Genomic DNA, 27,661 nt, shown 5'->3' with positions numbered 1-27,661 from the left:
AGTCTGTTAAATAATAATTATAAATCTATATCTGATTACATCTTCAAATTGAGAAATGCACTGATTTCATGACAATTAAGCCAGCAACTCCATGTATTCTTAAGCTCTAATAAGGCTGAATATATGACATTGAGTGAAGCTGTATGTGAAGTAACATAATTAAGAAGTATGATAATGAATCTGAGCTTCATTAAAACAGAAGACCTTCTGTCAATTAAGATAGATAATAAAAGAGTGATTGATCTTGTTACAGTGACTGCAATTATTATAAGAAGTAAGTATATTAATATCTGATTTCATTACACTCACAGTCAGTTGAACAATGATATAATCTTAATTGATTACATCTCAACTGAAGAAATAACAGCAGATGAATTAATTAAACTCTTGAATATAATTGCATTTCATCAATTTCTTGATTTACTAGGTTTTACAGATAAAGAGAGATGAAATACACAAACTTAATACAGATAGCATAATTTGAATGAATTTGAGAATGATATAGCTAGATTTGCAGAAGATAATTGATTCTTTATTATAATGTTTAAGATCTTGCATAATAATGTGAGAGAGAGTGTAGCATCTACTCTAGTAGCATTGCCGTAGCAACCGCTCCGTCTACACGTGATCTCATATATAATATATATACAGCTAGCTCTTTCTACACAAATATAACAAATTAATCATCTTATAAATTGTGAGATAATTAATCTGTTGTATTCGTGTAAGAAGAGCTAGCTATATATATATTATAAAAGATGTAAAGCTTATATGATTGAAAGGTTACTAGCTTGTGAAAAGTTATTATAAAATAGTTAAAGATTGTATTAATAGATCTATCTACAAGAACATAATATAGTGATGAGTCACGTGATCTGGTGAGATTGCTAACCGCAACGGCTGTATTATTATTATTATTATTATTCTTTCATTATACTCATATGCAAGCGGAGCTTATGATGAGTCCTTGCGTGATGTTAAATACAGGCCAAGTGTTGATTATACAGGAGGAAATACAGGTGTTGAGACCATGTCAAGATAACAAGAACATAGAAAATACAAAGGAGTGACAATTAAATACATGCGATAATAACTTCCCAGCCCAGGAACATAGAGTGATTTATTGAAGCAATTTGTACACCTCTGTATTTATTAGAAACCTGAGATGCTTGAGTTCTGAATTTAATGTATTCCCTGCGGGTTTCGAACCCACGCGCCTTGGTTTCTCACGCCAAGGCACTACCAGGTGGCCGCATTAATCATTCAGTCACTGAGGTTAACTGTGACTGTGAAATAGTTGTTAAAGCTGATTTCTCTGACTATATTATAGAGAGAGCTATATTACAATATAATAATAAAGATATTTTATAATTATGTATCTTTATATTTAAGAAGTTGAGTCTCACTGAATATAACTATGAGATCTATTATAAGAAACTTCTTATAATTATATACTATTTAGAGAAATGAGACTCTGAACTCTGAAGTGTCTTCAAATTTGAGATAATCACAGATTATAAGAATTTCAAATACTTTACTATTACTTATAAACTTACTAAATGACAGATATAATAATCTAAGCTATTAAGCTGTTTTCATTTCACTATACACTATCATCTCAGCAGTCAGAACTTGATGATAGATGCTCTCTTATAATAAGAGCAAGATATGTCTTTTAATATAATAGATACTTATTGAATAAATCAAGAACATCAGCTTCTAGATTCAAAGATATTAGTTAATCAAGATAGAATAACTTATAATACTATATATACTTTTTCAATTAGAATATTCTCTTTTTGAACTGTTACTGATACTTATACTGATATTAACACTGATACTAATACTAATATCTTAACTTCTTCTAAATCTACACTGAATGAATTATGATATATAACAGCTTAAACTAATGAACTTCTTCAAGCACTCACTGAAGCAGTATATTAAGAAGTACTCTGATTTCTTTCAGAACTATGTATAAGAACTGATATTTCAGAATACTTAATTAATAATAATAATACTCTGTAGTTTTATAAACAACATTAAGTCTCTTACTTTAAACTCTTATATACTTAGATAATACAAGAGATACATGATTTATATATAACTAGTCACTCAGATTATAAATAATTATACTGAATAATCTTTTAAGAGTTCTACTGATCTGAGATATTAAACAGTATCAGATATTTTATTTAAAACTATAACTATTATTCTTTCATTATCTTGTAAAAGAACTGTAGAAAAGATCTACTGAAATTACTTAATATTTCTAATAGAATCTGATAAGATATAGTAATTAACTTTGCTATTAATCTCTCTAAGAGTAGAAGTTATAGAAATATTCTGATTATTATAAACTGATTGAGTAAAGATATAATATTAAAATCTTATAATAAGATAAATATGAACAAGTCACTGAAGCTTTTCTACAGAGTCTATTCTATCAGATATATAAATTACTATAATCTATAGTATTAGATTTAGACTGTTAATTTATAAGTACTTTCTGAATAAGAATCTGTCAAGTTCTCAAGATTATATATTATTTATCAACTATCTATTACTCTGAGACTAATAATATATCAGAATGAATAATTCAAACTGTAAAGAATTATCTTTATAAGTTCTGTAATTATTTATAAGATGATTGATATAATCTTCTTCTATATATAAAGATTACTATTAATAGCTGAGATATTATCTTAACAGATATAAGTCTGTTCTTTCTTCTACATAGTTATCATATGAAAGTATTGAATCTTCTAGAAATTATACATTTCACACTGAATCTCTGCAGTTCAATTCAGATTATTAATAATATAGTAATAAAGCTCTGAGATATCTGTGACTGAGCAGAGATCTTCATAATAACTGTGAAACAAGATTAAGAGAATTAAATCAATATTCACTGAGATTCTGCTGAGTAATATAAGATAGAAGACTTAGTGTGATTGAATCTCAAGAATATACAGATCATACATTCATCTTATACACTGAATTATCACTATATTAAGTATAAAGTAATAGAAGTTCTAGATAGTTATAACTACTCTCTTAATATATTATCAGAGATTTATAATGTCTTTTATATGAGCTTACTCTGCTGTGCTGTCACTGATCTATTCTCTTCTTAACTGATTTTCAACTGACAGCTGTCAGAGATTATATAAGAAGATAATAAACTTCAATAAGAGATTGATAATATTCTTGAGAAGAGATTTCACAGCTGTGACTGATAATATCTTATAAAATGAGTTAGTTATAATTATCTGACCTGAACTTTAAGTTCTGTATTATCTGAGACTGCAGCTCTTGACTGATGAGAACTATGTATAATCAGAGAAGAGAGAAGTTAATATAACAGACTGTATCTGATTATTATATAGACTATTTCTTTACACTTCATAGATTTCACTGAAAGCTCTGATTCTCAGTCATTCTCAATTATCAATTCTCAGCTGAAAAACTCACATAATTTCTATTCTTTTATCTTGAAGCTTCACTATGTATACACTGTATATATGTATAAATATTTACTTTAATTACTGATTCTCACACTTTCTCTTTCTTTTTCTTCTTTAATATTTTTCACTTTGTTATATAAGATCTATATATATTATACTGATCTATTCAGTATAGACCTCTTACAATTAATTGAATACTGAAATTATTCTTGAATTTAATAATAAAGTAAGTATTTATATAATTTACACTGAATTAATTATCAACTGATTTTTAATCAATTGTTAATTACTTAAATATACAGATTGAATTTATTTTTATTACTATAATTAATTAATAATTAATTTAAAATCAATTCAAAATCAATTTAAAATTAATTTAAAATTAATTATTAAATATTTTTATCTTAATATATTTTAAAATTCTGTAAAATATTTTTTTATATTTTATATGAATTTATCTGTTTATTTAATTGATTATAAATCAGCTACTTTATATATATACTTTAATTAATTAATGAGCTAAGTGAATGAATGAATAAGTGAATTAAAAGATTAAAAGTCAATTATCAACTGATTATTACTGTATTGTATGAGGTCAAGAGTCATGATTATGTAATAAGATTAAGTGATGTACTTAACAAGGTCAAGTTTTCTGTATACACTCAGTGTTGTAGAAAGTAGAAAACTTGACCTTACTAAGTGTATCACTTAATCTCATTATGTAAGCTGATTTTATAAATGTGACTTATACTACTATCTGATCTCACTTAATACATCTTTTCTTGTAATTTGAAACTACTTAATTATTTATCATCAATTCTACAATTAATTCAAAATCAATTTAAAATTAATTTAATACTGAAATTATTTTTGAATTTAATAATAAAGTAAGTATTTATATAATTTATACTGAATTGATTATCAACTGATTTTCAATCAATTATTAATTACTTAAATATATAAATTAAATCTATTTTTATTATTATAATTAATTAACAATTAATTCAAAATCAATTCAAAATCAATTTAAAATTAATTTAATACTAAAATTATTCTTTAATTTAATAATAAAGTAAGTATTTATATAATTTACACTGAATTGATTATTAATTGATTTTCAATCAATTGTTAACAAGTCTCAATCGCTCGCTTGCGCTCGCTTATTCAGCTTGAAAAACGTGCTGTTTAATTTCTCAGATTGAATGTAATGAGATATTCATGAATATGAACAGCTGCATGTGACTTGTATAGATGAATTCCATGTAATTCATAACTATTAATAGAGAATAACTACATAGAAAAAAGATGAATAACACTGTAGCAGTATTGTAGAGTTAATATAGAAGCTTTAAATAAAATATAATTAAATATCAGACAGCTTATGTAAAGATCTTAGAACTATAATATATATAATCAGCAATTGAAATATATTATAATTTACTTCAATTAATTATCAAATCATCTGAAATATAATTGAAGCAGTTAAAATGACTGAATGTAAGTAGAGAACTGAAAGAGAAACAGTTCAGAAATTATGAAATTACAGCTAATAATAGTGCAGAGCAAGCTCAGCAAGCTCAGAAAGCTCTGAAGACTCAGCAGTCTGTCAATCTGTCTATACCTGTCTCTCAGCAGTTATATCAGCAGCCTGTCAATGCATGAATATCTGAATATAAACTATGACTGCTGATAGAATAAATAGTCAAGAAAAACAGTGAGATCATTGCACAGCTGTATAAGATAAAGCTTAAGAGAGATATAGTGCTGTACAAGAAGAAATTTAAGCCTCAGCTAAAAAGAATAATAAATATAGAATCAGTACTTACTTATAGCTATGATACTAAAGTCACTTTATTATACAGCTCATGTGAGAAGAGTTACAGTCTATTTATTAAGTATGTTATAATCTCTGATATATTGAAGAGAGTCTGTATAAATTATTACTATAATTCACTGAGTAAACACTGCAGCTTGCAGTCTGATAATTAATGAATCATCTCTATAATATGTAAATTCATTAGCAAAATGTATATATAAAATGTATATACTAATATAAAAATAACAGAGAATCAGCAGTTCTTCATCTCTGTCAATATAGAGAAGAATGAGAAGGAGAAGAAGAAGAAGAAGAAGCAGACTATCAGTATGAAGTTAGATTAAACAGCTCAGCTGTCTGATTCAGTCAAAAAGAAATAGATAATATTTATAACTCTAAAGAATGAAGAGAAGAATGATAAAGTGAGTGATAGTGAGATCATGAAGTTAAAGTTATTACAGCTGTAAGTGAAGATGCATCAGCTCTGTAAGATGAAGAAAGAGATGAAATATTTGTATAAAGAGTGAGATGAGGCTGTGAATCTGTTATAGATAACTCAGCTCAGTTAACAGAGTATCTTCATAGATATTACAGCTCTGATTAAAAAATTTGAAAAATAGAGAGTAATATAAACAGATTATATAAGCTGTGTGAGATATGAAAATAAGTCTGATAAGATATTATTGCTTTTTTCTTTTCTTTAATAGTTAATATCAAATTGAACTAACAGTTTTTTACATATTTAAAGACCTCTATTTTAATATCTGATAATGATATTGTATAGATAATGAAGAAAAAACAGCAGTAGCAGAAGAATTAGTTAAGAAACTATAGAATCTCTGAATATATCTTATTTAATGTATATCTCTTATCATTCTCATCTAGTAAGACAGTCAACTGATTGATATCTATAGTTCAAGAGAGTGTAATATATAGCTAATCATATGAGAATATGAGATTTCTGAGATCAATATCAACTGTAGAAAGAGACTGTCTCTAAAACTTATTAATTATTATTGTAAAGTATGAATGAACTGAAAACTGACAGTGAGTTATATCAAATGAAATCTCAACAGATTGAGTATGTAGATTGATCTATAACAGTATATAAACTGAGCTCTTATATATACTGAATATAATCTTCATCTTAAGTAAACAGATTATCATCTACTGAATAATCATTCTTGTGCTATTACAGAGCTCTTTAAACAGTCAGAGATTACACAGAAGTATAATAGAAGTACTTACTTTTAATCTTAATATAGATAATAACAGAACTGAATAGTTAATAACAGTCAGATATTCATAGAAGAACTTCTTACAGCTCAGAATCAGATCATCTGTATAAGTCATATCTACAGTATAAAATGTATAACCATCATCTGATATAACTGTTATAACTCATTTATTAATGCAGAATATATTCTGATTTAATACAGTGAGAATAACACAGCTTTCAAAGTAATCAGAGCAGACTACTACAGTTCTAAGTTCAGCTGTAGAAAACACTCTCTCACACAGCATACTAATGTCAGCAGCTTGATAAATATAGAATGAAAGATTAACACAGTCAATACAGTCTGAATTATATGATATTTAATTAAGTTAATTTATAAACATTATATTATCATTATCTGCAGTCAGTCTCATATTTCTTCTCAAGTGCAGTACAGTTAATCACTGTCATATATATAAATACTGCAGACAAGCTGCAACAACTGCAGCACAGCTGTCACATAGTATAACAGACAGAGTCTGTATAAAATCACTATTAAATATAACAGATATATCATTAAAAAGTTCATCTGATAAATATAAATCTTGAAGAAGATAATTAACAATCTTTATATAATAGCAGTGCTGTATAAAGGTCTTATCTTAAATAATTAAGTCTACAGCCTGTAGCAGACAGCTCAGTTCACTGTGAATAATTATCTTTAACACAGAATCTGCATTCAATTCAATTGAGATGATAAAACATAAGTGAGCAGTTCTGTCACACAGTGAAAGAACAGCTGCAATGTCAGAGAAAGTCATATAAAGAACTGTTTTTTCATCTATATATAGACAGCTATAGAGAGCTCTGTAAAGAAATGTTTTATCAGTATCACTGAAATCTTGTATAAAATAGTGAGATAACTGTAATTCTATTACAGTCAGAATTGAATTATATATATAATATTAATCATTATTCAACTGCATCTGCAGAGTATCTGCAGTGATAATTTTCTCTATAAGATTGTAGTTCTGCTTCTTAAAAAGTAGTCAGTTTTTGATAAGATTATTTCATACAGAGCTGCATGCAGACAGATCAAAGTCTGTAAGAATCTTATCAAACTCATACAGAAGCTGCTGAATAAGAAACAGATTATAGTTATAATATCAATCTTCTGCAGAAGTATTGATAATATAGTTCAGATTTATCTGACACAGTTGATATAAAAGATTATTATAGAAAGCATGATGAAAACATGCTCAGAGAGCAGATGAATCTGCAACATTTTCATAAATTAATACAGTGATAAATACTGACTGCATGTAATAAGCAGTTGTAAATACAACAGCAGATTTAAATGTAATGATTCACTCATTATCATTATACAGAAGATCAAGTGTCTGACATACTATATAGAATATAGAATGACAAACATCATTCACTATTTACAGAGTTTTAAAGCTCAGTGAATCATGTATATTAATAAGAAGCAGCTGTAAAAAGAACATCTCATCATTATATAAACTGAGATAAGATAGATAATTAACTGATCTTCTCTTCACATGATTCTTTCACCTCTGATTATATTTGTCTCAAATAAAATGACAGAGAAATTCTTGATAGAGATACTGAACATTCAGATATGAATTATTATAGATAAAGAATGTTATAAACTTAGATATATTATTTATCAAATATTCAGTAATTCATTTATAATCTTTATATTCAGATTCAGAGAAGTAAATCATCTGATGATCTGATAGATGAATAGATAACATTTTAATAGATGAAAACTTCTGATGTATACAGAATGTAAATATATATTATATAGTCTCAGTTGAGCTGATATAACATCTATACAGTTGAATATCAATCTCATCATTAAAGTCAATGATATAGAGAACAGTGTGATTCAGACTCTTATAGATGTATTTATTAATATATTTAATAACTTTAACAGAGGTACAGACCTCTATATTTATAAATACTTTATATATACAGATAAGATAGAGATTGTATGAAATAACTCATTGATTATCAATTACAATCTCACTGTTATTGACAGTATATTTAAAGAAGATAGATGAATTATACTTCTATCTGTACAGAGAATAGTCATTCTCTTCAATAGCTATAGCACTCTGAAAAGCTTTAAGAAAACATTTTATACATCTGTTATTCTCATGATAGAGGCTCGCTCTGTCAGCATTATATAAATTATAAATTATGAATTTACAGATCAATTCACTCAACTCATCTATATTCTCAGCAGGGCTTGACAGCTCTGTAGATATAATATTATTAATTGTATCAGACTGTAAAAATCACTCAGAGTTCTCTAGTTAGATTAATAGATATATATAAGACAGTTCATATTTTTAATATTCAATTGTTCATACTCTGATCAATATTAACTCAAACAGCTGTCTGAATTTGAAAATGTTAAGAAAATGAAAAATCTTCATTGTAAAAATATATATAATTAAATCTGAGCAGTCTGCTGCAGTCTAATCAGAGAGTAACTCACAGATAATCTTCTCTTATTCAGAGTTGACTGTGAATATAATAAAAAGAGTTGAATGTCTATAGTTGAAGACAATTATTATAGAATTCTGAAACAATTTATACATAAAATGTTCACTGTCTATATAAGAAGTAGATAATATCACACAGTGATTAAGCTGCTTATAGTCTGTATTATCTGTCTGTATAGCATTATATAGATCATTATATTAATCTATATAGATTTTCAGTTGATGAGTATAGACTCAGTTCAGCTGCTATTCATCAATATTCATATAGATATTAACTAAATATTATTAAAATAGATATTTAGTCTGAAAAAGAGAAGTATTAACATCATCTTATTAAAAAAGATTATATACATGTCATATATACAGAGTCAGACTACAGTCATCACACTTATCTTCATTCTTAACAGTATTATTAACATCATTATCAGAGTCATTGCAGATGAGTGAGAGATCTGTAAGCATATTTATATCAATATATCAGCTGTGATCTTCAGAAGAAAAAAGTAGAATATAATGCAGTGAAAGATATAATAAACTGTAAGAATTAATATATATAAGACTCAAGTCAGTATCAGACTGTTGTAGTGTCAGAAGAATGATACAGAGATAATAAGTACTGTTAAAAGTATTCTGTATAATAACTGCAATCTCAGAGATAGTAGATAGATTCTTATAATAACAGTTATTATCTGTCTTCAGCTGTAGAACAGGATTTAAACTGATATATATAGCAGAGCTGTTCTGTAGTATCTCTTATATAAACTGATAAAGCTGAATAAAAGAATTAATTTTAGAAATATTAGCAGTTATAATAATATAATAGAAGAATGTGAAAAAGTAAATGAATAAACAGTAAGTAATATAATATAGATATAATTAAATATACTAGAATATATAATAGAGTCTGCACTGTTTAAAATATCTGTATCAAACTGTGAGTTATGAATTTATATTTGTATAAAACAGACATTCTCATCTGACTCAGACTTTAATAATTCTTATAGATGATAGAGTTCTCTCTATATTTAAAATAACACTGAGCTGCTAGTAGTCAGATGACTTAGACATGAATTCTGCTTATACTTAATAGATGTAAATGTCAGAACAGAGTTATAGTTCTGAATATACTTACAGAAATAGTTCATATCAACTGTATTATTATTAAACAGCTTATATAGCTCTTGTGAAGATTCTTTGACAGACAGCAGTCTTACAGCATCTCTTACACAGTATGTAGAAAACACTAATAGAGTCTTTGATAATCTGTGTATATATTTATTAATTCAATACTTAGCTCTGTAGATAGAGAGCAGACATTTATTCAGTTAAAATTAAGTAATTAACAGTGATAAGTATAGAACTGAAAGCTGTAGAGAATAGATCAGTAGCTGTGAGTGATTGAAGAATTAACAGCTAATTCAGAGATAGTTAAGTCAGTTCAATTATTAAGAATATTAAGAAACAGTCACTTTGATAAATTTATATATATATAGTCTGTATGAACTGCTGCAGCAGCTGTCAGATAATAATGTTTAATATCACAGATATGTTTATAATTAAGAGTCTGACAGTTGTTATAGTTCTTGAACACATAATTAGCAGTATAGAACAGATGAGATGAACAGTTTTCACAGTATATATTACAGTGTGACAGCTTAACTTACTGTGAGTTAAGTACAGAAGCAGCTACATTTCTCAATAACAGATAAGAGATTTGAACTGAATGTGTTTAATATACATAATACTGAGCTTGACAGTATGTAGAGTATGTACAGAATAATGCATTGAATTGAGAATGTTTAAACATGCTGAGAGAATGAGAATTCTCACATATTAAACAGCAGTGTATAAAAGAGTATATTAATAAATATACAGATTGTAATAAATATAGATAAGAATATAAAGAATGTAAATATAGTAGAGAATATCTGTAAAGAAAAGAATAAAGATTATCTATCAGAGTTGTACAGACTGCAGAGCTGACTATTAATCTCAATTATAAATTTAATAAGATGCATGTAATATCACATAAGATTATATTACAGTGTTTTTTACCTGAAAAAGTTAGTTTTTCTTTATTATTATTATTATTATTCTTCCATTATACTCATATACAAGCGGAGCTTATGATGAGTTCTTGCGTGATGTTAAATACAGGTCAAGTGTTAATTATACAGGAGGAAATACAGGTGTTGAGACCACATCAAGATAACAAGAACATAGAAAAATACAAAGAAGTGACAATTAGATACATGCAATAATAACTTCTCAGCCCAGGAACATAGAGTGATTCATTCATTGAAGTGATTTGTACACCTCTGTATTTATTAGAAACCTGAGGTGCTTGAGTTTCAGATTTAATGTATCCCCTGCGGTTTCGAACCCACGCGCCTTGGTTTCCCACGCCAAGATGCTACTGAGTGGCCGCATTAACCATTCGGTCACCGGGGCTTTGGTTTTTCTTTAATATATAGAGAGATTACTTAAATATATAAATTGAATTTATTTTTATTACTATAATCAATTAACAATTAATTCAGAATCAATTTAAAATCAATTTAAAATTAATTATTAAATATTTTTATTCTAATATATTTTAAAATTCTGTAAAATATCTCTTTATATTCTATATGAATTTGTCTGTTCATTTAATTGATTATGAATCAGCTATACATGCTTTGATTAGTTGATGAACTGAGTGAATGAGAATGAGTGAATTGAAAGGTTGAAAGTCAATTACCAACTGATTATTACTGTATTGTGCGAGGTCGGGGTCATGATTACATAACGAGGTCAAGTGGCGCACTTAGCGGGGTCAAGTTTTCTGTATACACCCGGGGTTGTAACCCCCGATGTGCCGAGTTATCTGACTAAGCCACCAACCCAAACATCCAACATTCCAACCCGGGAGATTATTTTCAAATTTATTTTCTCTATTATTATTATAATCTCTACGGCGTAAATATTAATTGTTGAGATGGAAGACTCTTGTATATCAGGGTCTGACAGAGATTGCAGGTGAGAGCACTTAGCTTACGTTACAAATCATCTAACTAGCATCTAGGGCCTGGTTAAATAACATAAGAAGATGCGATTCGGAGCTGCTTAACTATGCCGGAACACCTTTGCTTTGCCATGCCTGTCCGCCATGATTTATTATTATTATTATTGTTGCTATGATTGGTATTCGGCCAGCAGCCCGTCGGGGAGAATTGGCCCTTCTGCCGACGGTGAACAAGATGGGCCGCTCCTCCACACTGGTGGTTAGATCGTGGTTAGATCGTGGTTAGATCGCGGTTTGAAGAACTTGAAGTTTTATCCCCCTTTGCGCCAAAAATAAATACATAAAGGCATTTGCCTCCTTTCTCAAAATGGAGAAAACTAACCTGACTCTGACTTAGCTCTATACGGAGTACATTACTTGGATTGTCAATATTGATGGCCTTGTTCAGGAACAAAAGGCCTCCCTTGGTTTAATACATTTTGCCCTTAGCTCCATTATTTTTAATCCCAGAGCGACTCCTTTTCAAGTCCAGGGCATACATAACCAGGCATTCTTCAAGATTCAACCTCGTGGGAAAGAAAGCTCAGACCCCTCTGGCAAAGATCGGAAGAAAGTCAAAGTCACCCTTTAGAACAGGCGAGAGAAGCCTCCGGATGTCTCAACAATCTGGTTTCCCACCCGGGCCCCCAGGGGGAAAGGTATGAAATGGCAGTTTTTTATATATCTAACTAATGAATGACATCTCTGCCGAGAGAGAGGCCTTGAAATTGACAATTACTTTCACGACTTAGCCCATGGGCCCTCCACCTGGCCCTCCGTACCCCCCTACTACTGCAGGCATGGGAGGTCGACCGTCAACCTCTGTAGACGTCCCCATTACCGCAGTGTTCCTCGCGATATTTATCACTGGTGCTGCCTGCCACATGGCTCTCTTCCGAAAAAACATGACTCGAGGCCATAAATTCATACCATCAGCAGCAACCTTCGGCGTCTGCATGACGAGAATCACAGCTTCCGTGCTCCGGATCGTATGGGCGAACCGCCTGACCAACACCCAGATCGCAATCGCAGCACAGATCTTCGTTGCCGCGGGCGTTCTACTACTCTTCATTCTTAACCTCCTGTACACCCAGCGCATCTTCCGCGCCACCCATCCGCGCATAGGCTGGTCACGGCCATTCTCCTACACCTTCAAGGCGCTCTTCGTCCTCATCGGACTGACCCTCGTGATGGTTATCACAGCCACCGTCCAAAGTTTCTACACCTTAGACACAGACATCCGATTGACCGACCGCAATCTCCAATGGTGGGGCGTGTCCTATTTCACCTTCGTCTCCTTCCTCCCAATCCCCTTGCTCGCCTTCATCGTGCTAGCCCCGCGTCGCCAACCCACCGAGCAATTCGGCCAGGGGAGCCTCAGGGCAAAGGTCCTCATCACAGCTAGCGCTTCCCTACTGCTGTGTCTCGGAGCGGGTTTCCGTGCAGGAACGACTTTCATGCCTCCACGCATGGCCAACGATCCAGCGTGGTATCACCACAGGGCATGCTTTTATATCTTTAATTTCGGCATCGAAGCTACGGTCGTGTTTCTCTACTTCTTTTCACGGGTGGATTTGAGATTCCACGTCCCCAACGGCAGTTCCAAAGTGCGAACTTACACGGTTGACAGTACTACTAATAATGTAGATGAGAAAGATTCCGATTCTGAAACCAGCCGAGCTCCTGAGTCCGCTTCGTGAGGTATAATGCTGTTAATAGGTTATATGATTCATACATTTCATGCTTCTTCTTGTTTGTATAGACCATGGAAATTCTCTCTCTTTTTTTTTTTTTTTTTTTTTTTTTTTTTTCCTATATAAAATATACGGGAGTACAGTACCCACTGGCGTTTTCCTTCTGCCCCGCATTTGAAGATAATGATGTTCTCATTTCACCTCTCTCATACATGCACATGGCTCCGCGATAATTTCCCTTTTTTTTGCACAATATCCTTTACATATATAGATAGATAGATAGACATCTCCCAGCCAATGGATTCCATTTAATACCCTACCATCCCAACCCGTCTAAAACAAACTCCCACTTCCTATCCCTAAAAAAGAAACAAACTCTGCAAAACACAACCCACCCACCCTAGTCAATCTACATTTCCCTTATTCCCTCTGCAACGTCCTCAAACCCCCTAGCAGCCAAGAACTCCGTCCCCATCGAAAAAGTAGCTTCGAACCCTATAGAGACCGCCGCGCTCGCAACCTCCTCCGCACTCGAAAATCCTCCCCACAGGCGTACTCTTCACCCCAATCTGCACAAACATCTCCTTCTCCACCTCTGAGGGAGGCATAGCCGATGTTCGCGAAGAGGAAGTCGATGGGCACATCCCGGGCCGAGGTAGGCTTCGATCGCGGTTTGGAGGTCAGCGAGGGCGGCACCTGGGGCGGCAGTGACGTCGAATTGCACGACGGGCTGCGTTTGGGGCGCTGATGCTGACGAGGGCGGCTTTTTGCTTCTGCGATGGGTCCTCGATATTCTTGACTGAAAGCCAACTGAATGGCAATGAGGATGTGATATATGTGTCATTTGTGTGTGTGAAGCTCCATGATGCAGTATAATGAAACTCAGCTTCATCAATCATGACTGATGTATCAGAGTTCTCCAGGATAATGATGTACTCAGAGATTGCCTCATGTTCAGATATAGAGAGGAGTTCTGATTGTACTTCCATGTGCACATTTTGATACACACATGCCCTGCTCTGAAAAGTATCTGAGTTATCAGTCATCACAAATAATCTTAGCAGGATCATAATGTATTCAGAGCAATCATCACTTTCTCAAGAAGTGATAGAATATGTTGTATAGAGCTTGAGTTGATCAGCTTGATAGATTAATGTTATTATGTAAATTATGTTATTGTAGACAGATTCATCCTGCTTGTATGACTGAAGTTTATATATTTCTCAAACTCTCATTGCATATTGTAACAAGCTTGTCATTGTAGCAACGGCAGATGACTCATCAGAGTCTTTAATCTCTTACAAGAAGTTTGATGAAACTATTGAAAGATCTTTCTGTGTTGACAGAACAATGAAATTGCTAAGCTCATCACAGATTTAATGATTTATCTGCTTAAACTGAGCATCAAAAAAGTGATCAAATTCTTGCTTAGAGAACTTTGAGAGTGAGAGGAGCTCAGAGTTGTGTCAGTCATTCATTGAGCTCGAGTCAGTTATTCAGTTATGTCAGTTTCTGGCCATTGTGATATTTATATTCAGATAGACACCATGATCAACTAATGTTGTTGAAAGTTCTGATCATAGAGTGTAGTGCTTGATGCTTGTAGTCTTTGTAGTGATCTTATTGTCACTATCATCTGAAGCAGACCCTGCATGTCACTTCTGGCAGCCTGAACTACTTGTGCTCATTGATCAATAAAAACGAATACAAGGATCTGGGAACTGATTTGATGTAAATATCAGCATGAGTGTCATACAGTATGCTGCTAAAATTACATACCTTCCTAAGGTCAGACAAGTCAGGCTCACCCCCGCCTGGAGAGCTTCTTTATCTCCTTAAGAGTTTCAGGCTTGCAGCCGCTCAAGGGGTTGAGAGAAGATAGCTGGCAATGATGCTTTAGTGTCGCATGGAAGCTGTCCAAGTTAGTGGCTGACAACAATGTTGTTCTGACTCCATCATCCTGTTCGAAGAGCTGTTAGTTACATGACTGAATTCTCATAAAGTGTCCTAGATCAACCAAATTCTTGACAGATTATCCCAATATACTGATGAGACCCGCCGAGCTTCAGTGTTTTGAATTGATGATGTGGTTGTTCAAGATCATTGTTAGGCTCCTGTCATTTGCAAGATGATTCCAGAGAGACTACTAGGCAAGACATATGATGCAAAGATTGTTGGTGACTTGATTCATTTTTTGTGAGTGAATGGTCATTCATATAGTTATCCAAAAAGCAATTATTTAAGCACATGATGATTGGTGTGGAGCAAGTGGGAGGAAAGCTTTATGTGGCACTGGGAAATTGGACAATAGCAACACCCAGTTGGTGAAGATCATTCCGCAAGCTTCCCAGAGCTCATTGCAGGCTTGGTTTGCTCGCAGGAACAGATAATTGTTCTTCTTGGACAAACAGGTCACCATGGCTCTGTAACAAAGGTCATTGACGCCCTTGCCTGACACGAACCCATGTTCAGGTTTTTTTTAAGTTGCCTCAAGAGTTAAAACACTCGATGCTTACTCTTGACAACGTGGACGGGAAAAAAAAAAAAAAGAACAGAATCTGATGAACCCGATGTGATTTGAACACATAACCTTCTGATCTGGAGTCAGACGCGCTACCGTTGCGCCACAGGTCCTCGCTTGCTGCCGATGGAATTCGGCTTCGCTTCTGATGTTTCTGTAACCTGGTCGAGTTGTGGGGGACATAATTGTAACTACCAAAGCCTCGCATCCAGACAGCATCGCTGATCCCTTCTCTCATACGCACGAGAGAAAGTCAGTCTCCCCTCCCAATGTAACATCTACATAAGCGCTGAGAACTTCCATAGGTATCCTCCCTCACCCTAAGACCACTCCCGCATCCCCCCCGCCCATCTCACAACGCGGAAGGAGGAAGAAAAGCAGGCAGAAAGGAAAAGAAGACTATTACGCATATGTTGTCACGACTATTTACTTCTGAACTCTGTACTCCCCCCCGTTGCATTCTTGTCCGCCTCGCGTCTTTTTTTTTGATCCCATCCCATCCCCCCACCCGGAGCATGAACTCAGCCGCTCGGATGGGGATTTATTCATTCATACAACGTCAAGATAAAAGAGAAGGGTGAGGGAAGAAAACCTACTACTATATCTGCATAATATCAAAAGAAGAAAACAAAAACAGTAAAAAGACCGGGGGGAGGGGAAGAAAATGACAAGAAAGATAAAAAAGCGGGCAAAGGCAAAAAGTCTCGAGCTGCAAATCAAATGGTAATGTTGCTGCAACCCAAATAACTGATTAAAGATGAAGCTGGAAATTTAATTTTCTTCTTTGTGTTGAGTTTTTGGTTCGTTTCTTTCGTTTCTTGCTTTTTATCTCTCTCTGTAAAATGCGCAGAAGACACAAGCAAAAATAGAAAAGGAAAAAAGAAAAAGAAAAAGAAAGGGAGAAGTAATTAGGTATAAAAGGTTGAGTGAGGAATAGATAGGCACGCGGTGCTTTGCATTGTTTGCATTGTTGCATTGGATGAGAACATGATTTCTATCTAGAGGAAGTAGTCTGGCGTGCGGCGGGAGACCATGGGTTCTCCAGCGCGTGGGCAAGGGTCGAATTGGAGGCTGGAGCGTAGGAAAAAGAAAAAGAGAGGGGGGAGGGATCTAGGGTCAGCAATTTGTTTGCGGGAGGGGTGTGGTATTATGGAGGAGAGGGAGAGGGTCCACTTACAACGTGTATTTGAGATGCTCGTCGATTTCCATGATGGCAGCTTGGTTGCCGCATCGATAACAGTAATTCGGAGCTGTTGATCCAAACACATGGACGCACACGCGACAAAAAAAAATGTTAGCCTATATCCTAAACAGTTGCTTCTAAAGTGGGATAGGAAATTGTAAGAGGAAAAGAGAGAGTTTCACCTGAGAATATAGTCACCACATTTCGATCTTGCGACCAGTTGTACCCCTCCATCACCAACTGATGAGCTCTTGCAACCAGGGTCAATCCATTGTTATGATTAAACGCCTCCGAAATATCCTGCCCAAAGGTATAGCCAGCGCCACGCGGCGAAATACCCCACCCACATCTATCATCCGGGTCACTCCAGAGCAAGTCACACATGGGGCCTTCATGGGGCACTTCCTGAATCCGATCCAGCGAGCGGATATTGTCCAGGGTGTCGATGGACGGACTCAAACCACCGTGGAGACAGAATATCTGGTTGTCGATCAGGGCGGTGAGGGGCAAATAGTCGAAGAGATCTGTGAAGTATTTCCAGACATTGGCGTTGCCGTATTTCCGCAGGCACTCGTCATAGAAGCCGTAGACTTGAGTAATCTGACGCGATTCGTGGTTGCCGCGGAGGATCGTGATGCGTTGTGGGTAACGGATCTTCAGAGCGACGAGGAGAGTCACCGTCTCGACGGAGTAGTAACCACGGTCGACGTAGTCGCCTTTTAATTGTTATAATAGGTTAGTAAATGAGCATACAGAAGGACAAGTAAGTGGGGGAACAAAAGCGCTCGCTCTTCTTACCCATGAAAAGATAGTTGGTATCAGGATTAGGGCCGCCGATACGGAACAGCTCCATGAGATCATGGAACTGGCCGTGTATATCTCCGCAAACTGTCACTGGGCATTTCTGTGAGAGAATAAACCATGAATTAGCATACGGGAACAAATGCACCGCTATTAAGTTAGATGCAAGACGGACGGCGGGATACATACCACTGGCTGAACATTCGACTCCTCTTGTAGTACCTCTCTCGCCTATATTGCAGGAGAAAACCCAGCATTAACTTTAAACCTGAATAAAGAGCATCCCAAAAAGCCGGGCACAGATTTATCGCCATCGTGCTTTTGAGCGCTATTGTTCCCATTCTTCCTTGAGCTCCCGCGGGAAAATATAATAGAAACTCACCCTATCGCACAATCTCTGTACATCTTGCTCAGCCAGCTGCTTGCAGGTCATCAGGCTCTCAATCCAGCCATCCAGCGTGGGTATTGACTCTGGATCGCTTGTAGGAGAGAGGTGGTGAGGCTCGGGTGATCGTCCTGAATCGATCTCCATTTTATTGTCCATAGAAAAGAAAAGAGGGACTGGGGGGGAGGCGGGAGGAGACAAGACTATGGTGATGTCAGGTATCACCGAATGGATGGAGGGGTGTCGTTAGCAGCGGGCGGTGCGTGGGCGCGTGCGTGGGGGAAGCAAGGGAACAAGGAGCAGAAAGTGAAGGAATTGGGTATCAACAAATCATGAAGGAGAGAGAGGGTCTGGTCGTAGCAATGCTTTATTCCAGTGCGGGAGAAGCGAGTAGAGCTGTAGCTGCTGAGACAGGCGTTGATAATGGCGTTTCTTTTGGTCTCTTGGTCTCTCTTCTTCTTCTTTTGTTGTGTTGGAGATTCAGGTTAGTCAGTCGCGCCACAGCCGCAAAATGCACCAGCCACAGTTAGGAGCTGCGCCATCGTTACTGTAATGGATGCTATTCCACATCGTGTTTTTTGTTATTTGCAGGTCTCAAAGCCGTGAGTATTTCATTTGCCATGTGATTTACTTATTATGTACAGTACATACAATAGGATATACAAATTCATGTCACAAACAGATGTTAGCGTAAGCGTGATTTCACACATCATATCATAATTAGCAACGTAGCAAGCTAGCTGGTAGTTATGCATCATACCCTTAAATAATGTCACCACCGAATGCTTCCGCTGCCAAATGCCAAATCCACCTCCAAATCCACGACTCGCCTCGGGAATTCCCAGGGTCACTCCCGATCTTCGTCTCCAATCGGTGGCCCATCCCCGGGGCCAATAGGATCGTACCTTGCCCCAGGAGGAACTTGAGGGTTATATTCATCACCGTCACCTCTACCACCTCCATGCTGAAAGATGGGGTCATCAAATGTCGGATGCATGCCTCCCCCACCCTGCGGCCCAAAGTGAGGTACCAGTGGATCGCGAGGCCCCAGACCAGGGGGATATAGATCGCGCTCTCCAAGGTTTGGTCTCCTTGGCCCGTGACCTGCTCCTCCCGGGTGGAACCCGCGCGGAGGGACATTTATCTCGTACTCATCTTCAAACCCAGGCGGGGGGAAATCACCTGCTGGGACTGGCGGCCGTCGTGGGGGTGCAGCAAGTGGATCACCAAAGGGATACGGGCGGGCTGGTTCCGGGTGACGATCGTCCCGTAGAGGATCTCTTACCGGTTGTCGTGGCTGTCGTACTGGTTGCTCTAATTCACGTTCACGTTGTTCTCGACTAGAGGAGGACCCATCTTCATATCCCTCCTTTTGTAGACCCGGCGCAAGTTTCTGGATTACATTGATTTTAAACAGGGCGATCAAATCGCTGAGTCGCGACGACGAAATAAACACTTGCTCGAGCGACCGGGTAAGTTCCTCGGTGGATTTTGACAAGGGGACGGCTGACTCAGAGATGAAATCTTTGACAGGGACGTCAAAGGATGTTGTCTTGTCATGGCCAAGGGCCAGCGCGTAGATGACTGCGTTGCCACCGAGTCGAGTGATTTTGAGCAAGAACTGCATAGATGATTGCGGGTGGGCATATTTGAAGGCATAGGTGGAGCTGGCGTTCCACTCCTTGGGTAGTAGCGGCGACGAGGGTTCCTGAGATTCTATAGAGTGGGGAGCATCAGTTAGACTGGTTCAGCTGCACAGATCGACTTGTGAAGACAAACGGAAAGGGAAGTCCCAAACCTATTCTGTGGTCTTCCTCCAGGCCAATCAGCCTGAAGTCAACAGCAATCATACAGGCATGCCCAATCAGCGCGATGGCTTCCCAGGGATTTTTCAGTAGCACCTCGACATCATCATTGCCAAAACTCGCCGCAGCGCGATCGAGAATGCTGCGCGATGACAGAGCTTGTTCAGTTCTGCCAGTAGGATTTGAGGCATCCATGGATAATAACAAAATAACACCGCAACGGAAGATGGAAGGGGATCTCCAAAGATGGGTTGATATACAGGTCGAGGTAATTCGTTACCTTTTTCCTCCTGGATTTAATTTGTTGCTGGGGTTCCAAGTTCAGGCGACCATCACATGACGTAATTGCCGCGGCCAGTTATTTAATTTAGGGCTAGAGTCTGAGATGTAGATACTTCGACACTGATTTTAGAGCGAGTACGGACACACATTAGCCATAGTTATTTTATTTATAATGGGGACTCTCTTCGCTAAAACCGTTAGTGGGTAGGAAAGTTAGCCATTGTAGAGATGTCTACGGATTAGAGACCTCTAAAGCTGAGGGGATTTCTAGAGCTAGAGTGTCTAGATATCTGCACAGCCAATAGTACAGTACATACATTGGTTCACTATAATTGAGTGTCCAGGAATTTACTGTATAGCTAAGAATAGCAACCTCGAGTGTCTACATAAACTAAACTATCTATGGTAATGTAATGCACTAACCTATGTAGATCCTGTGAAATCGGTCTGAGATCAATTTTAATTGGTGTGTGTGTCTAGATATCGGATATAACTGTGAAAGCGTGAAAATCCCCATTGACTCAAATGTAGTTATAGGTTCCTTTCAATCTCTTTCTGGCATATCAAGCGAATTAGGGTTGGTGTTGGTAGGTAGTAAGATTTCGACCGAAGAGAACTAAAATTATTTTGGGGTTGGGTTGGAGCGACATCCATATTTAGTCCCAAAGCGGCGATAAGCTTCAAAATACAGATCTGTAGTGTCTAACCAGATAGGGATTGCACAGCCCATGATCTTCGAATTCGCTGACTGTTCATGTGTGCTTCTGGGATACTTCAACGGTGGCGTGAAAGTTCATATCCGCTTTTAGAATTCAGTGTTCTGCTCGAAGGATTCTTCTGCTAGGCATAATAACGTTTAGGGCATGGTACATACTGTTCATGTACATACATGTATGCACATACCTACATCCATGCGGTTCAAACCCGAGTCATAGATCGCCTATCAGAACCTACCCGTTTCGTCTTCGCTCACCCGCTGACCAGCTCTCTCTGCTATCAGAATTGCAAGGTAGATTCCGACGTATTGACGCTTTGCTAGTACTTTTCCTCAGTAGGTATCCGGCCTGTCCCAGAATTTGGGGTTACTTAGTGGATGGAACAAGAACGCCTCTTGAGATATATAGATCAAGTGGGTATATGATCCCAGCCCCGTTGCACAGTTGCCGTTGAGGTTTCACGTGGCTGGATACTTGCAGATGGGGAAGTATGTATGTACGTACATACATGTACAGTACATTACCATTCGCTGGGACTGATCAGCCCTAAAAAGCTTAACTCCCTAGCGTAGAGAACAGACAAACTTAACTCTAGTTTCTCGTGCTGAATAGCAGGACGGAACTATAATTATACTTATACTTGCTGAAGAAGAAATCATAATCCTCCTGGGCTATCCGCTTCCACTCGCACCAAGACTGGGTTTTGGATTTAGCTGGCCAGCCATAAACCGTTCTTATTCTTACACGCCACCGTACTCTGGCAAGAACTAACCCAGGTAGTTCCCACATAAATTCCGGTGGCTTTGAGCAAGCGTTTGAATCGTATCCTTCAAAGATCAACAAACTCAACAGTCTAAAGGTTCACGGTTCACTGATTCTTCTCCGCCTTCGTGTATACATGGCAAAACTTGGCAGCAATAATCTTCTCCACTGCGATGCCAGCTTATTCAGCCTTCGAAAGTGGGTAGTGTTCGGGTATCCACACACTGATCGGCCTCAAAAGCGTAAATTCCAGCAGGGCCATCTACCGGCCGCAAGGTTAGCCCTTTCAGGTAAATGTTGAAATATCTCGAGCCGTTGGACGAGCTGGTGGGGAATAATATGTGGTCGGATATTTTAACAGTCTTCCAAAATATCTGCATTCGCTCTACTCGAGCGCTACCCAAGATACATAGCTCTCATTCTCAGCAACTCATAAAGACAATAGTATAGTGCTTTTACCTCTTCACCACAACCCCAGTCTAGTAGGAATGTCACTAATAAATGTAGATAATGTACGTTCTGGACATGCGGCCACGACGAAGTCATGTAATTTAGCCGTTGAGACTAGACGTTTTGATCGACTACTTTAATTCACATTAAGTTTATACCCCGGCCTCGCAAAGCCAATCAGGGCGCTCAATTTTGACGTCATCCAGGAGCTGGCAGGCAGGGGAAGCGGTAAATAACGGTACTGTATATACGCTGTTTCATACGGAGCTTCTCTGATTGGTCGCAACAGCGGTCTTGGCCTGCGCTAAAAAAATAATATACTACTACATACTCACGAAATATTTCACTCCGGAATATGCTGCTGTTGGTAGGATAGTAAAACTATCCAATATTCCGGTATTGCTGTTGCTGTTGCTGTTGCAGATGTCACCTATCGCCTGTAACAAGCCCGTAGACTAGCTTCTGTGTGTGGTTGTTGACATTTCCATCTCCCGTAGATAAGAGGGATATTCCGCGCGATGCCAGTGAAAACAATTACAATCCATCTAAATGTGAGCGTAGGAGGTATAGATAGTGCAATATGCCAAATAACACCCCGGGTTCGTAGTAAACGGGAGGACATAGCCGTAGTTCCCATCATAGTAAACCCTACATCGCCAGCTCCCAACTAGGCCTCATTGTAAAGGATGTTGGTCTGCTACCGATCTTTTTTGTTTCCAATAGACGGGGCCCACGGTAAGGATCCAATGCAGCATCGGGCGCTGCGAGATACATGACGAACATCCCATTTCGTCCTATACCTTGGGTGATCGGGTTTTGGCATGTATGGCACTGGAAAAGGTTATCTTTAAAAGGTATTTGTCACCGTCGTAGAGCCAAACTCGTAGCGCTTAACCCGAATGATAAGCTCTCGCAGTAGTACTGTACTGCTTGTGCTTGCTGGCCGCGGTGGCGCCTCATGTTTTGCCCGCTGCCTTCCGGCGATTTTCCCTCTTCTCTCCTCTCCTTCCCTTCTTCATATCCCCTCCCATACCTACCATCACAACCCCTTCGTTTGCATAAAAAACCCCGTCTATCTTGACTCTCACTTCATCGCTGTGATTTTAGATGCACATAGTTCTTTGAATCTAAAGAAGCAAGACATTTCAACACCATCAATGATCATTTAGATCCAAACTGTCTATACATAAACTTTCAGATTAGCGTCGTTAACTCCTTCCTCATATCACCAGTATAAATCATTCGTCAAAACCACTCACCATTGCGTGCCAACGAGCTCCTATCGCTCGCCCTCAAGAGACACTCTGAAATAGAGCGCTTAAATCGTCATCCCCCTATCAGCCAATATCAATAACGGGTTTCACAACCAGTCCGAAAGGAAAGAAAGACAACCACAAAACAACAACTTCAAGACATTACCACAGCTTCATAGATAGCTGCTATCCACCTCTCATCCTAACTCACTCTTCACAAGAAGTTCCGAAATAGAGAAACTTTGTCCGTCAACCCCCTCTCACTCAGCCAATAATCAATAAAGGGCTTCACCACCGATCCAAAATAGGAAGAAAGAAAACAACAGCACAACCACTTTGACACAGTATTTCAGCTTACTCAATAGCTGATATACCTCTTCTATCTTCTCTCAACCTTCTCTGAAAGCTCTGAGAGTACTTTGTTCACCGACCCCCTATCGGCCAATATCAATCAGCGGTTTCACCACCGATCCAATAGGAAAGAAAGCAAACAACAGCACAACCACTTCAACAAACTACCAGCTTACTTGATAGCTGATATCCCCCTTTTATCTTAAGTCAACTTCCACCGAAAATCTCTGAGGCAGAGTACTTTGTTCACCGACCCCGTCTCGGCCAATATCGATAACGGGCCTCTCCACCAATCCAAAAGGAACGAAAGAAAACAACAAAAAACGACCACGTCAACGCAGTATTCAAGCGGACTCGATAGCTACTATACCCTTCTTATCTTAACCAGTACTCGCTCCACTAAAGCACTATTTATACTATCCACAGACGATAAAATGAACGGTGTCACCATGTTCCAAAACAAACAATTTTCCCAGCCCAACCAAACTCAGGTGAAGCATGCAGTGCATGACAATATGGTCACTGCACCATGGACTGGGCAAGGAGTACAACAGGTCAATCATCAAACTCCTCACAACGGCTACCATCAGGTCCCGCAGCCCCATGTTGAGGCAAACGGTCGGCCAGTCCATCCAGGAGTCAGTCCACAGCAGCACGCCTTTGCTAATCAGGTTAACGTCATGCCTGGTACCGAATTCCAAAATGGCAATACCGTAATGGCCCCAATTCCACATGCCGCAGGACCAAACCATGCGCAAACGCATACGCGGGCGCATCACCACTTTCAGAATAACAACACCTATATGCAGTCTTTCCAGCCCATGGATCCTGAATATGAGGTGCAGCAACCACCTCTCAACAGCAGTGTTCAGCCCATGAATCCTGGATATGGGGTGCAGCAATCACCTCTCAACAACAATATCCAGCCTATGAATCCTGGATACGGGATGCAGCAACAAGCTCTTAACAGCAATATCCAGCCCATGAATCCTGAATATGAGGTGCAGCAACCACCTCTCAACAGCAGTGTTCAGCCCATGAATCCTGGATATGGGGTGCAGCAATCACCTCTCAACAACAATATCCAGCCGATGAATCCTGGATACGGGATGCAGCAACAAGCTCTTAACAGCAATATCCAGCCCATGAATCCTGAATATGAGGTGCAGCAACCACCTCTCAACAGCAGTGTTCAGCCCATGAATCCTGGATATGGAGTTCAGCCACCAGCTCCCAACGGCAATGGGCCTGTATCAAACAACAATCACGGCAACGGCAGCGGCAGCAGTCCTAACAGACAAATGTCCGGGACTCATCGCAATGAGGCTTTCAATGTGCCTAGTCAAAATGGCCAGAGCAACACGATGATGGCACACCAGAATGGAGTATCTCACTCCCTTGATGGGGTGACCTTCGGAGTTCCGCCCCAAATGCAGGGAACTCATCACAATGAATTCTTCAGTGTATCTAACCAGATCGGGCAGAATAACAATATGATCGCAAACCAGAATGGAGTGGCTCAACCTCCTCATGAAGTGAACCCTGGAAATTCTCCCCACAATCAAGGATCCCAGCAGGGTAGTCCCTTCCGTGGGCCCAACCACCTTGGACAGAATAACACTGCGGTTGCTCACCATCAGATGAATCCCAGAGCGCCTTCTTACATTCCGGGAACTCATCATAATGAGCCATTCCATGAACCAAACCATCCGGGACACGGCAACGTAGGGCCACCCCAGAACGGAACGATCCAGCCTTTCCCTGGAATGAATCCTGAACATCTTCCGCCGCATTCGTCCCAGCCTCACCCATCTGCTCCGCATCATCCTGTGCCGGACGGGTTAAATGTCCCGCCACATTCGGAATTTAATGGAGTCCAACAAACCAATGTAGGGCATCCCAATCCAGAGAGCAACGACATGCACCCCGGCATTCATCATCCTAACCAGGGAGTACTGGCGGGAAGTTTCGAAGGTAACCAAACAGGGGCGGTTATTACCCATCCACACGGTCCACCCCAAACCTATCAACAGGACGCACCAGCCCCTAATCCGGGTTTTGTTAATCCGACCATTCCAGGATATCAGCCAGATGTTCATGCATGGCCCAATAACTCCCATGCGCCTGCCCCTGTCGCTCAAGCGCCTAACAGATTTTCTGACCCCGGAACCGTTCATCGGAATCCATCAAACGCCGGATTCACGATGCCGCCATCCTCGAATGGAATGGGTACGGGCGTCCAAGCTCCCAACGCAATGGGTCAAAACACCCCGCCGAATGCCAATCCTCCGTTTCCACAGGATGGACAGTTCAACCACCCGTCTAACGGTGGTACTCAGCCGGCCAATGATCAAAATATTGAAAATATGGGAAATCCAAATGGCTTCCATGCAGGTAGTCAGGGGTTCCCGAATGGCATGGCCTATCATCCAGTTCCTGCACCTCAGCCAAGCGACTCAAATGCTGCCCAGCATATGAATCAGAATAATCGCAGTTTCCAGAATGGTGTGGTCCATCATCCAGCTTCTGCACCTCAGCCAAGCAACTCATATGCTGCACAGCATATGCATCAGAACAATCATGGTTTCCAAAATGGTGTGGTCCACGACCCTGTGCCTCAGCGAAGCAACTCATATGCTGCCCAGCATATGAATCAGAATAATCACAGTTTCCAAAATGGTGTGGTTCATCATCCAGTTCCTGCACCTCAGCCAAGCGACTCAAATGCTACCCAGCATATGAATCAGAATAATCGCAGCTTCCAGAATGGTGTGGTCCATCATCCAGCTCCTGCACCTCAGCCAAGCAACTCATATGCTGCCCAGCATATGCATCAGAACAATCATGGTTTCCAAAATGGTGTGGTCCACGACCCTGTGCCTCAGCGAAGCAACTCATATGCTGCCCAGCATATGGATCAGAACAATCAAGGTTTCCAAAATGGTAATCATGGTTTCCAAAATGGCGTGATCCATGACCCTGCGCCTGGCGCTCAACCAAATGGTAATTCGCATGCCGCGCATGCCGGACGCCCATACACTGGACAGCATGCGAATATCGAGGCAGGGAGCAACAGGGTTACTCGTAAGGCGGGTGAGGGAGAAGCCACGGGGCAGTATCCGGCTTTAGCTCCAGTGCCAACCGTGGCCCTGAATCGACAAGTCTATGCACAAAGATTCGAACAGCGTCCCGCTCAATATCACAACTTGGAGTCTCGGCAAATCCAGAATTCGCAAATCGGGCACGGCGTGGGTGCACCCCCTCAACCATACGTGATACAAGCCCAATACGACGCCATACTATTCCTATTGATCCTTGTGTAAGAATGGGAGACTGAAGAGAGATAACCGCGGTTATTCGACAAGAGTGGTGAGGAGGCAAT

The 27,661-nt window shown here is 38.5% G+C and overlaps 5 protein-coding genes and 1 non-coding gene across 7 annotated transcripts in view; 2 read left to right on the top strand and 4 right to left on the bottom strand.

Moving 5' to 3' along the window:
* Positions 1–11,971: 11,971 nt before the first annotated feature.
* Positions 11,972–13,861, top strand: BDBG_07909. 2 transcript variants are annotated; one of them, XM_031723309.1, is made up of 4 exons: positions 11,972–12,051; positions 12,122–12,345; positions 12,435–12,735; positions 12,829–13,855. In XM_031723309.1, exons 3-4 carry the CDS (start codon positions 12,691–12,693, stop codon positions 13,774–13,776), a joined length of 993 nt encoding a protein of 330 aa, XP_031580450.1. In that variant the 5' UTR covers positions 11,972–12,051; positions 12,122–12,345; positions 12,435–12,690; the 3' UTR covers positions 13,777–13,855. The 2 variants fall into 2 exon arrangements, with proteins under 2 accessions (XP_031580450.1, XP_002621691.2); XM_002621645.2 differs by lacking the exon at positions 12,122–12,345 and having other exon boundaries at positions 12,829–13,861.
* Positions 13,862–14,380: 519 nt separating this feature from the next.
* On the bottom strand, positions 14,381–14,793 carry BDBG_07908 (uncharacterized protein). Its single transcript, XM_031723308.1, has one exon. The coding sequence runs from the start codon at positions 14,757–14,759 to the stop codon at positions 14,451–14,453; it is 309 nt and encodes a 102-aa protein (XP_031580449.1). The 5' UTR covers positions 14,760–14,793; the 3' UTR covers positions 14,381–14,450.
* Positions 14,794–16,332: 1,539 nt separating this feature from the next.
* BDBG_17691 lies at positions 16,333–16,404 on the bottom strand. The gene has a single exon. It is a non-coding gene; the product is annotated as a tRNA-Trp (tRNA).
* An 881-nt stretch (positions 16,405–17,285) lies between these two features.
* Positions 17,286–18,832, bottom strand: BDBG_07907 (serine/threonine-protein phosphatase PP2A catalytic subunit; the record flags this gene model as incomplete). Its single annotated transcript, XM_031723307.1, has 6 exons — positions 18,658–18,832; positions 18,465–18,506; positions 18,273–18,378; positions 17,673–18,190; positions 17,469–17,541; positions 17,286–17,362 (listed from the first exon to the last, which is right to left on the bottom strand). Exons 1-6 carry the CDS (start codon positions 18,817–18,819, stop codon positions 17,286–17,288), a joined length of 978 nt encoding a protein of 325 aa, XP_031580448.1. The 5' UTR covers positions 18,820–18,832.
* Positions 18,833–19,195: 363 nt separating this feature from the next.
* On the bottom strand, positions 19,196–20,817 carry BDBG_07906 (uncharacterized protein). The gene is made up of 2 exons (XM_002621642.2): positions 20,459–20,817; positions 19,196–20,376 (listed from the first exon to the last, which is right to left on the bottom strand). The coding sequence occupies exons 1-2, from the start codon at positions 20,658–20,660 to the stop codon at positions 19,508–19,510; spliced, it is 1,071 nt and encodes a 356-aa protein (XP_002621688.1). The 5' UTR covers positions 20,661–20,817; the 3' UTR covers positions 19,196–19,507.
* A 3,896-nt stretch (positions 20,818–24,713) lies between these two features.
* The window catches only part of BDBG_17690 (uncharacterized protein), a gene marked incomplete at both ends in the record, with an annotated part of 4,048 nt that continues 1,100 nt past the window's right edge, over positions 24,714–27,661 (top strand). The window contains one exon of the mRNA XM_002621641.2: positions 24,714–27,596. Within this exon, the coding sequence (XP_002621687.2) occupies positions 24,714–27,596 (2,883 nt within the window). The remainder of the gene's footprint in view (positions 27,597–27,661) is intronic.

Source organism: Blastomyces gilchristii, assembly GCF_000003855.2.
Source record: "Blastomyces gilchristii SLH14081 genomic scaffold supercont1.21, whole genome shotgun sequence".
NCBI lineage: Eukaryota > Fungi > Ascomycota > Eurotiomycetes > Onygenales > Ajellomycetaceae > Blastomyces > Blastomyces gilchristii.
The sequence above is the reverse complement of the archived record's forward strand: the minus strand, read 5'-3'. Positions and strand labels throughout refer to the sequence as shown.